The sequence below is a fragment of the Poecilia formosa genome, unplaced genomic scaffold (genome assembly GCF_000485575.1).
Source record: "Poecilia formosa unplaced genomic scaffold, Poecilia_formosa-5.1.2 Scaffold328, whole genome shotgun sequence".
NCBI lineage: Eukaryota > Metazoa > Chordata > Actinopteri > Cyprinodontiformes > Poeciliidae > Poecilia > Poecilia formosa.
In genome coordinates this window covers 332517-343907 of record NW_006800267.1, presented here as the reverse complement: position 1 = coordinate 343907, position 11391 = coordinate 332517, and the positions used below count along the sequence as shown (strand labels likewise).

Genomic DNA, 11391 nt, shown 5'->3' with positions numbered 1-11391 from the left:
CTCGCCTTCAAAGTAAATTAAGAGAACTAACATGAATCACAGTTGCATTTTTAATAATAGCGAACATCAGTGTTTTTAATAATGTCCTTTTTCATTGTAACTGAATAAGTTTGGTCTTTTCAGCCATATCTTTTAATAGCCGTGACATACAATAAAATTTTTAAACATAATAGGAAAAAAATATGAAGAAAATAGTTCAGAATTGGAGTGGCTTCTGTTCTGTTTAAGATGCAGCATTATAATTTAAAAATAATAAATGTATTCGAGCACCAAATTCCCGTAAACAGAAGGGTCAAGTATTTGCCTGGAAGCCATTAGTTTCAGCTAACTTGATCCAACGCCTCCCTTCAGTTGACCGAAGAAGACTTCCGGTGGCTTGTCATGGCGGTGGATCCATGGTGAATCCAATAGAAAAGGGAAAATATTCGCCCGCTTTGTCCTTTCTAACCCACCCAAGTCATATTTTCATGGGGAAATACGTCTGTCTACACCGACTCTAAACCTCGGACTTCCCACCAGAGCTGTGTGTCCCCACGGCCGGCCATGGCGGCTCACAAACCAGTGGAATGGGTCCAGGCCGTGATTACCCGATTTGATGAGCAGGTAAAATGGGCTAATTGAGGTGGGCTAATTCAGCGGCTTTGTTGTAGTAGCATAGAGGTTTGGTCTTTACACAGATGTTAAATGCACATTGAGTTAGGAAGCGGTTTTCCAGTCAACTAAAGAAATCAACCTGTGTTTAAAACACTAAAGATGAGCTCGGTGCTGCTAACGTCGTTTCTTCCCAGTTCTCATGTTTCTCGCAGTTCAGCCGTCTTGGGAAGAAGCGATCAGACTTAGAAAGATGTACAGTAAAACATCGTTACAGAAGTTTTAAAGATGAATGAGCTGAGTGGAGCTACTTGGCTAATTTTATTTTATCCCGGATAGCAAGCTAACAGTAGCAGGCCAAATGCACCCGGTCGTAAACAAATGCCCTGCTAAAGTTCCTGCTGTGGAGTCCAAGCCAGTTTTGCTTCCTTCTCATATCTGAACAGTTTAATGTTCAGAACAGTTTAATGTTCAGATATGTGCGGCAACTTGAAGCTGCTTCCTGTTAGCAGGTGAAACAACAAAGTTATTTTCTTCTTTTTAAAGAAACCGTTTTGTTGACGTGTTCTTGGCATTGCTTCTGGAAAACACTTGGAAAAATGATGATCGTAAAATCAGAGAATGCTGACGTCGGTGTTCTAATCACTTATTCATGTCTTTGTTTTCAAAGCTTCTTAGAGGTTTTTTTTTTTGGTGTTAATTGGCATAAATTATGGCTTGTTACTCGGATTTACCAGCTCAACTCGGATTACAGCAGTTAAGAGTTATTGCTACCCTGAACTCCAACTAAAGCCTTTCTAATATTTTGGTTAATCTTGGTAATCTTATTTGTGACATGAACAGTTTTATTTTCTTCTAGTTTTTTTGTTGTGAAGTTGGCAAAATGTATGTTTTTCTTAGTGACGAGGGTGCTGGGGGATACTTATGAGCTTGAGTTTGACTGTGGGTCTTACCTTATATTGTCTAATACACAGCTCTGTTTTGTTAAGGTAATTTTATTTATATAGCACATTTTCAGCAACAAGGCAATTCAAAGTGCTTTACATGAGTTTAAGGGAAATGCAAACAAAATAACAAACCAAAGGAAATCAAAAAGAGGAAAGAAATCTAATCTAATGTTGTTCTAAAGTGTGTAAACTAAGTGCTCCTGTTCAGGGTTGCTAAGTACCTAATTCCATTTCTAAATAGTGAGTACTCTACAGTTTCTGATAAAAATAGGCTAAAGAATGACTGATCTAATTTCTTTTCTGGGTTAAAGTGAGTACTCCACAATTCTAAGTTCGTTCTAAATCCTTTTCTGGGTTAAAAGTAATATAAACTAAGCAGTGACTGTTCCTGTTAAGTATTTCTGGATTCCAAGTTCGTAGTTATTCTAATTCTAATTCTGATTCTGATTCCATTTCTGGGCTGTATAATATTACAGGGTTTCCCCCAGTGTATTATAAGCCTGGCGGCCCACCATGCTTTACTAGCCCCGTCGCCAGGCTAAGGGTTGCTTGTTTACGTTTCTAGGGAAAAAAATAAATAAATAAATCGTTTTTTTTTTGTTTGTTTGTTTTTTAAAGCCGGGCTGCAAGCGTCTCTTTTGCTCTTAGCATTTCACTAGCAGAGCAGATTTATTCCTAAATGATAGGTTTATAATAGATAGGTTTATAGTTTATGCATTTAAAAGCCGACAGCGCGCGGACCAATCACACAGCTGGCGCCTCTGTGCTTTGCCGCCGCTGCTTTACCTCAGCGGGATCGCGCGCGCCTCCTTTCACTCAAACTGGACACAGGCTGACCTGTATGGCTATTTACATCAACTTACTGTGAGGAATTATGATCCTTTGGAGAACTCTAGGTAAGAGTTTAAAACCCGCCGCATTAGCTCTGGTTGCGCAGCTCAATGTGAACCGCAGGAATAAGTTGTAGCGAATTCAGAGGTGCGTTGTGGAGCGGTGAGAATGATTTATCTTTGTGAACGAACAATTATATTCGGCGTTTACATCTCAACGCGCTGCCCAGCGTGTGGCTCTGTGTCTGTTTTCCCTGTAAAGTTTATATCTGTGGTCCCGGTTGGCCGGAACGTTTGTGGATAACGAGCAGCGCTAACCTCATCATGCAGGTTCAGCCCGGTGAGGAGCTTTCGCGCTCTCCTCGGAGTCACGCATCACGCTGATTTCATATTATTTTTAAGTATTATTTTTCCGGTTACACGATGCATCAAACCATATCAAATGTGTTGTCTACTTAAGAGTTAATCCGGCGGCCGCACGGAGATCTGAGAAACTCCTCCCATAAACATGACCAACCAGAATAGTTTCTGTGACGCTTATTAAAAACTCAACAGACACGAAATGGAAGAGCTACTAAAGCCACATTAGCAGCATTGAATTAAATCTCCTGTTTGTTGCGCATTTCAATGTCACATGCTGTTCTTATTTTTTTTTTCTTTAATTATGTAAAGCACTTGGAAATGCCCTGCTGCTGAAATATGCTATACAAATAAAATTTGATTGATTGATTGATTTCTGCGTAGTGCAGCAGATTACCTCATCATGCAGGGCCGGTCCAAGGCTGTATGAGGCCTGGAGCAGAATTTGACTTAGGGGCCCCTTTTGTTGCTATAAACATCAGCACCTCCAACAGCTTCTGTGTTAGATTTAGTGAAATATGGGAGAAGGGAGTAGTTTAATTGGCCAGCCTAAAAAGCAATAACTTATAATCGCAGTTTACTAAATTGGATTTGTAAATTCAAAGACTAAACTCACAGCATCAGATTGTTACTATGGTAACAAAACAATCTAACTATGAATATTGTTCTTTGAAGTTTTACAAAGTAAACTTGCCAGCTCCTTAAAATCTTGTATTTAAATGTTAAACAATTTAAAATAATTTAATTTGTGTATGCCTAAACAATTGAATCAAATTTAACAGCATTGATCATCTCAATAAACAAGTGTTAAATTTATGTATCTGTGGTCTGTTTTAAAATATTAGCGTTTATGGGGCCCCTGAAGCTCTTGGGGGGCCTGATGGAGCTGCTGACTTATTTTGGATTAAACAGAAGTGCAAATTTGTTGTTTTTAGACTAATTGTGGGTTTAAATAGCATTTCACTCGAGATCTTTTCCCGTAACATATAATTACACAGTAATACTTTTACATTTCCTGTCAACTTAACATCTTTTAATACAAAACACGGTGGACCACCGGTGGACTGACTCGACGCCCCGACCACCGGGCTTAGCAAGTTTTCTGGGGGAAACCCTGAATATTGATCTAAGTAGTGCGTACTCCACAATTTCTGATATTACTAATAAACTAAAAATAATCATTTTCTGGGTTAAATAGGGGGTATTTCACCTAAAACAAAAAAGAGGAAAGGACACATTAGGGCAAATGGCAACATTCAGACAAAACAATGGGCAAAACAAAGACACGAGTGAAGGCGATGACGTCAAAGAGCCATGAAACCACGTTAGTGAGCCCCTGGCAAAGTCCGATAAAGATGTTGTAATCAAGACATGATGTCCTTAGGAGCGTTCAGCTTCGCAACTCCATGGATACAGGAGGGGGTGAGGAGGGAAGAGCATTGTGTTTACATATCTTCAAGGAGATTAGAAATATGCAGCCCTTCCAAGGCCACATGGGGAAAGCCAATTCAGAAACAGAATGTCTTAGGTCGGGAAGATTATAAATTTCAATCTTCCCAAAAGTCTCTCCGATACATCTCAGTTCCCAATCATCCAAATTAGTTTGGTCGTTCCACTGAACCGAAACTAGCAACTTCTCCAAGATGGATTCCATCCTGTTGGTGAGTTTTAGAGTCCTCGTCTCTGTCCACACCAACAGTCTGAGTGTTCACTAGTTTGGCCAAGTCAGTCACAAATTTGTCGACAAGCCAGGAATCCACAAGCTCCAAACAGCAGAAGTCCTGTTATGAATAAATCCAGGGTGAATCCTGCCGGTTGTGTCCCCGCAGGACAAGAGGGCTCTCCTGAGAGATCAGTTGACCAGATCCATAATTTGTAGATTTGGAGGATGTGCAAAGAAAGGCTCCAAAAATATAGAAAAAGACGGGACAAAAACAGAGAAACCAGGGCAGGCATGGGCAGGGAGGGAGCAGAGGAAAGAAGTGTCCACCTTCATCGAGGGCAAGAGAGAAAGTCCTATGTCTCTATTTACGAGGGGTGTACCGATTTGTTGGCCAGCCGATTTCCTTAATTTTGGAGATTGGCAGATACTTACATGTGAAGCCGATCTTATCCACCAATCTTATCTTCCTCAGCAAAGGTCTAAAAATCAGCCACTGTCCTCTTCTGCTCTCCTGTGAGAGAAATTGACTGATACACCGGTCCACCAGGTCATGTCTGCACGTTGTAGTTAACAATAGTCACCCCTCTGTTGCCAACTCAGTGACTTTGATGCTATATTGAGCAACATTTCAGACAATAAAAAAGTAATATTGGCCAAAATTGGAATCGGTAGGTCAGGCTTTTTAAAAATCAGTATCGACCAGAAAACTGCAATCGGTGCATCCACCCTTTTTACTTTCCTAGTAGTCATGTAGCTGCTCCTGTTTTGTTTCTTCTACTTAATAACTCGGGGCTTAAAGAAAGAAAGAAAAAAAGAACATATCTTTAAGCTTGGAAAACTATTCAGGATGAAAATAGTGCTACTTGTGAGATTAACTAGAGATCTTGTGACATTGTTACTTTAGTTGGAATATTTATTGCCTTTCTGTTTAATACTTACCTTTTGTTTATCATAGCTGAATTTGTGACCCTCTCTTCTTCTTTGGCTCCATGGTTTACTCCTTTTCCTGTTCTCACCCTCCTTTGCTGCATCTCTCTCCACAGCAAGAAGTTTGTTAAAATAAAATTTCTAAGTAGTTTAACCTTTGTCTTTGCTAAACTGGCACCTAAACTATTTACACTTTTTGACTGGTTGCCTCTTTCCCCAACTTTATGTGGTGCATTTTGGAGAACATTTTTCCTTTTGGTGCCTCTTTCTCTTAAATGTTTGATTTTCATTTCTTTCCAAATTAACTGATTCTGCAGTAAATTAGCCAATTTTCAGAATGTCCTTTGTTGGTTTGGAGGACTGATGCTGCAGAAATTGACAATAAAAACATAATAAAAATATAAATCGAGTGCTGCTAATGTCGTTTCTTCCCAGCTCTCTTGTTTCTTGTTTCAGCTGTCTTTTACTAAGTGGCTTACTAAAAGTAGTTAATGTGGTAAATGGTGCATAAAAAACAATAAGAAGTTGATGTTGACTAATAAGAGAGAAGATGACCGAGTACCTGCCAGTTTGGAGAAAGGTAATTGACAATATGAAGACAAGAAAGAAAACAGTAAATAAACAGAAGGGTGGGGAAATTCAAAGAGAAAATATTAAAGGAGAAAATCTGCGATTTAAAAAAAGATGATGGTAAATAAAAAATAATAAATACAAAAAATTATGAAAACAAAAATGAAATGAAATGTGACCACAACTAAAAACATATAAAATAAATACAAAATATGAAATAAAAATTGAAAAAGAAAACTAAACTAAGATTGAAAAGAAAATGGAAAATCTAAATAATAGGATATATAATGGATGCAAGTTATCACTTAATGAGTTAATCTAAAGTTGATTGATTTTTATTGATCAACTAAAGATTGACAGTCACTTTCTTAAAACATTTAAAGAATGTTTCTTTTTCTTGTAACTGTCTTTCTATAACACGAAGGGCAAAATTTTTCATAATATGCTGATTATTATGATTACATTTTACTATTATTTTGTGTCGGCTGTGTTAAAGCTCCAACATGTAACTTTTATTGGAAAAATATTTGTTTTCTTGTTGAAACTGTCACTATGTTGTGATGGTATGGGAAGAGACAAAATTTGAAAAAAATCATGCTGCTCTTCTCGCAACCAGGAGGAGGGTCGTAGCGCTGTCAATCATCCTTCTGTGCCCGTTAGCTCTCTGCTATGCTACAGCTGCTTTCAGATTACAGAGCTTGCTGTGCATACTCAGGCTATTGCGCATGACCACCGATGATGGCGGATAAACAGTTTTTCTGTAACAGCACGTTATTTCTCCGTTATTAGCATATTTAGCAGTGCATTCATAGGAGTGAGTGGCAGCGCTAAGACACTCCTCCTCCGTCTGATTGGTGGTTTTAGACTGGGAGTGGTGCATTTCTTCAGACTGCAGAAGTAGCAGAGGGAGGAGGTGGAGGAGCTTGATCTTTTCACAGATTATCTGTCATGGTGACAGTTTTAACAAGTATGTGAAAAAGCTGCAGTATGTAACTTAAAAAAATTGCAAATGGCTTGTACTTGTATGCAGCTTTAAATACTGAATGAATACATAGAACATTTTCCTCATTACATATTTACAAGGTATAGCAAAAATAGGAGCCTCTTACGCTGTTGACTAGAAACTGATTCAGTTACTGGATTCAAGTGTGTTGGACCAGGGAGACATCTGAGAGTTGCAGGACACCGGCCTTCAAGGACCAGGATTGCCCACCCCTGTTCTAGAAGGAATGTTAAAACTTGGCTCATAACGGTCCTCAAAATCAAACTTACTTATCTGGTGCTATGTTTGCTCCCGCAATCGTTCTGCCTCATCCCTTCCACTTTTCTGTCCTCACATCACATCAGAACTGAATGAGTAGTTGTTGCTTCTCCAGCTCAGCTGAATGAATGCTATTAGAGTGAAACTTCAGGAGCTTGTCGATTGTTTATGTTTCAAAATAGATCTATAAAAAGTATGTTTTGCACCCCACACAACTGTTTCTCTTTTCTGTTTTTGGTCTGGCCCTGCCATCTTTATTCCTGTATGGAGTAGTTCCGTTAAGTATGTCCATTGGTGCCCTCTTCTGGATGATCGTCAAACTACAGCAGATGTTACTTAAATTATTGGAACTAATTTTAAAATAACAAACCGTTAGCGACTACTTTATCATAAGTCAATTAATTGTTTGTATCCTTAGTGCAAAATTTTACTGTTAAAAATTATACAGAAATATTATCTCTGTAAAATCTAGTAAGTTTGTGAAGTTCTTTGTATTGCTTGGTATCTTTGCACATTATTTACTCTGGCCAGTCATTTACTTATTTCTATTTTTATTACTATTTTTTGCAGGATCAGTCTTCCATCATTCATCTTCACTTCATCTACATTACTTCTTCACATTTCTGTGAATTTGTACATGAAGGTTTAATGACTGGATTTAATGTTTGGAGTCCTCTGACTTGATAAAGCACTTTATAATTTCAGGCAATTTATAATTTCTGGTAAAAATTTTAGTGATGTTAGATAAAGCTTCGTGATGCATTGAGGCTTTCCATCAAATTGCTCCACTCATGATCTGACCAGCTATGGTGCTTCATTTGCTCTACCGTTCCATCATGTGGACAATATATGTATAACAGGCAACTTGAAAATGAAGCTTTAGTTTGAATAATCCAATGAATGATGTTTGTGAGGCCAACACATAAATTCTGAATATGGTCTGAATATTGTCATAATCGGTTTATGTTGCAATAACTGGATCGAAAAGAAAACTGGAAACAAATGGAGGAGAGGGTTGAGTTGTGAAGGGTCTTTTTACTTTGTAACTATACTCACGTCACTAGTGGCAAAATTTTATTACGCATATCATTTTTCTGCTTTAAAACATTTTTTTACTATGCTCTGCTTCAGACAGTTTCTCTGTTTTGAGATGATTTCGTCTGATATAGCAAGCAGATGAAGCGCTTCATCTGCACTCTGTGCTTGTGTAGTGAGAAATGCACCAGCAGTTTTATAGAAATTAAAATTTCCTGTCCTTCCCAATATTTATAATTCTGCAGTTGCATAGTGTTACCATATGTTTATATGCTGTCTTATTTTTGCATCTTAAATCGACTAAGCCGAGCGTGGCAACTTGGTCCAATATTAGTATTCTTGCCTTCATGCAGGGCTCTGTAATGCCTCAGCAAAGATCAGGTCTTTTTCATTTCATTAAAGTTCATTTAAACACAACAGACACTCTGGTGTTATAAAGGCCTCACCCTTTATAACATCAGAAATTAGGAGAAAGAAATTAGACCACAGGAGCTGCTGTGTTGGGTTTTTGACATTATTATAAATTATTTTATTATTACTATGTGCTGAGGATTTTATGAGGGGAGATCAAAATGTTGCCACACATGGGAAATTTTGGTCCATCTCAAAAAAGGCGTTCAAATAAATTGCAAACATACATGCAATAAAATCCTAAAACCAAAAATATGTCATAAGGGAGACTGCTGCTTTTTTTTTTTGCTGTCCTTTATTTCAGTTCACAAGCAAACTGAGGAGCCAGTTCCTCAAGTCACATAGTATGGGTCCACAAGGCTTCAAGCAGATCGTCTGTCTCATTTTGTCATGTCATTGACATTGTGTTCTTGTTTTCTTCCAGCTTCCTATTAAGGTTGGACATCAGAACACACACAGCAAAGTCAGCACAGACCACAACAAAGAATGCTTGATCAACATCTCAAAGTACAAGTTCTCCCTTGTTATCAGCGGCCTCACCACTATACTCAAAAATGTCAACAACATGGTAAGTGTTGCAGTAATCATAGTAATCTGTTTGTGGAAAAAGCCAGTAATGGCAACAACATATTTTTTTTCACTACTGTCACAATTACTGTTCTTCTGTTTCTGTTTCCTTGATTGTCTTTGGTAGTCACATGCAGACTGGACATGTTTAAGTAACTCAATGAAGAATTTTAGTGTACACATTTTTAATTGGAATAAGAAATAAAAGTCTTAGTCTTAAAAGTCTTGTAATATTTCTAACAGACTCGATACAAAACCTTAGCTTGGTCAAGAAAGAATGTTCTCAGCTCTTAATAAATGAGCATATCGTAAGCTACTAAATCAAAGCTGCCTGAGAGCATGGCTAATAGTTTTATGCAGGAGTAAACTCTATTGTGCGGTGCATGACTGACTGGTTGTTTCTGAACTCTGCAGAGGAACTAGATTTTTTTTCTCTTTTTTTTCCCCACATACAAATGTATCTGCTTTGATTTAGGGAAATCTGATCTTCTGACTAAATTGATGACATTTTTGTGACATTATCAGTTCATTTCCATTAATATTTCTGATCCAAAAATGTTTTTAGGAGAAAAAAATAGCTTTTTATTAGCGTATTAATTAAATGTTACAAACTTGGATTTCTGTAAATTGAATAATAAACACTGATAAAGGTAAGTACATGTGCCTTGAACATTATGTCTTCATTGTGTAAAATTCTCCTTCTCTTTTCTGTCCTGATGGAATCTCTCCTCTTGCTCATCACTCATTGATCCAGATGTGAGAACAAGTCATGCATTTTGATGCTCATGTTGCTCCATAGTTCAGAAAGTTGACCTGATTGAGCAAAACCAACGTGATTTTTGGATTCAGCTCATCAAAATGACCCTAAAACTGTTGGAAAACCCCAGACAAGTTTTTGGCTGTTGACCAGTGTAATCGATGGATATATGCGTGTGTGTGTGTGTGTGTATATATAATGTGTGGGTGCATTTGTATGTATTTATCTTTAACTGCTCCAATGCATTACATTGATGGGTTTATTTTTTCAACAGCGGATATTTGGAGAAGCCTCCGAGAAGAACCTTTATCTTTCTCAGCTCATCATCCTTGACACGCTGGAGAAGTGCCTGGCAGGGGTGAGTATTTTCTCAGATTTCTTTGACAAATTTCCTGCATGGTATTATATTTAAAATGTTTGTAGAACTATTATGCAAAAAGAAAAATGGAAACTTCACCATTAATCTAATTTGTAGAAATAGAAATAGATAAGTTTTACATCTGCCTCATCTTGAACTTGAACTGTGAGAATATGTGATTACTTTTTTTTGTAGTAGCTGCTGACTCATAGATAATCCACTATTTCAAACTGGACAATCAAATTAAACTGCTGACATTATTTTCTTCCCTCCCCTGTCTCTCCAGCAATCTAAAGACTCCTTGCGTCTGGATGAGACCATGTTGGTGAAGCAGTTGCTGCCAGAGATCTGCCATTTCATCCACACGTATCGTGAGGGTCACCAGCACGCGGCAGAGCTGCGTGCCTCTGCCTCGGCTGTCCTGTTCTCTTTGAGCTGCAACAACTTCAATGCCGTTTTCAGCCGCATCTCAACGAGGTAAGACATTTACTCAGGGCACTGTTATTTTAAATGCTTCTATAACCAGGAATAATGAAAAAGTAGTTGTTAAATCAGTAAAGACATAGTTATCTCCATGTTTATGGTAATAAAATGTTTTCATTATACATAAAAATGGTAGAATTGAGATTTGTAACGCTATGGAAATACTATATTAAAGCTGCTGTAGTAGTTTTATAAACAATGTTTTTTTTTTTTTTGTTTTGTTTTTACATATCTGTTAAAATTGTAACTATGTCATGACAGTATAACATGAGACACTCGTGTATGTGTGCTTAAAGCGTAGAAATTACTTCCCGTTACAGGAAAACTGTTTACACCCGTCACTGGCGACCATGCTTACTAACCTGAACCTTCATGCCAGACTCTCTGGTGATCTAGTGGGAACTAGCTGCTGCAAAGCAGAGAGAACGGGGGAGGGTGTGAACGGCACTTATATGGGGATGACTGACTGACCCTCCTCGTGGCTCTGATTAGTTCTGACTAAGCTGTGTATTTCTGCAACTAGCAGTAAGAGCACAGGAGCTTCACTTTTTTTTTTTAACAGATGTATCTCATATGTACTGCCACGACATAACGTCATTTTGAACAGATATGTAAAAAATAAAACACAATA

At 37.9% G+C, this 11391-nt stretch overlaps 1 protein-coding gene across 3 annotated transcripts in view; it reads left to right on the top strand.

The window, feature by feature from the left end:
• Nucleotides 1-308: 308 nt before the first annotated feature.
• Nucleotides 309-11391, top strand: part of nf1a (neurofibromin 1a) — an 89266-nt gene continuing 78183 nt past the window's right edge. For all 3 annotated transcript variants that reach the window (XM_007573396.2, XM_016661412.1, XM_007573395.2), the window contains exons 1-4: nt 309-603; nt 9020-9163; nt 10194-10277; nt 10564-10754. In XM_007573396.2, coding sequence (XP_007573458.1) covers nt 544-603; nt 9020-9163; nt 10194-10277; nt 10564-10754 — 479 coding nt within the window. In that variant the 5' untranslated portion in view covers nt 309-543. The remainder of the gene's footprint in view (nt 604-9019; nt 9164-10193; nt 10278-10563; nt 10755-11391) is intronic.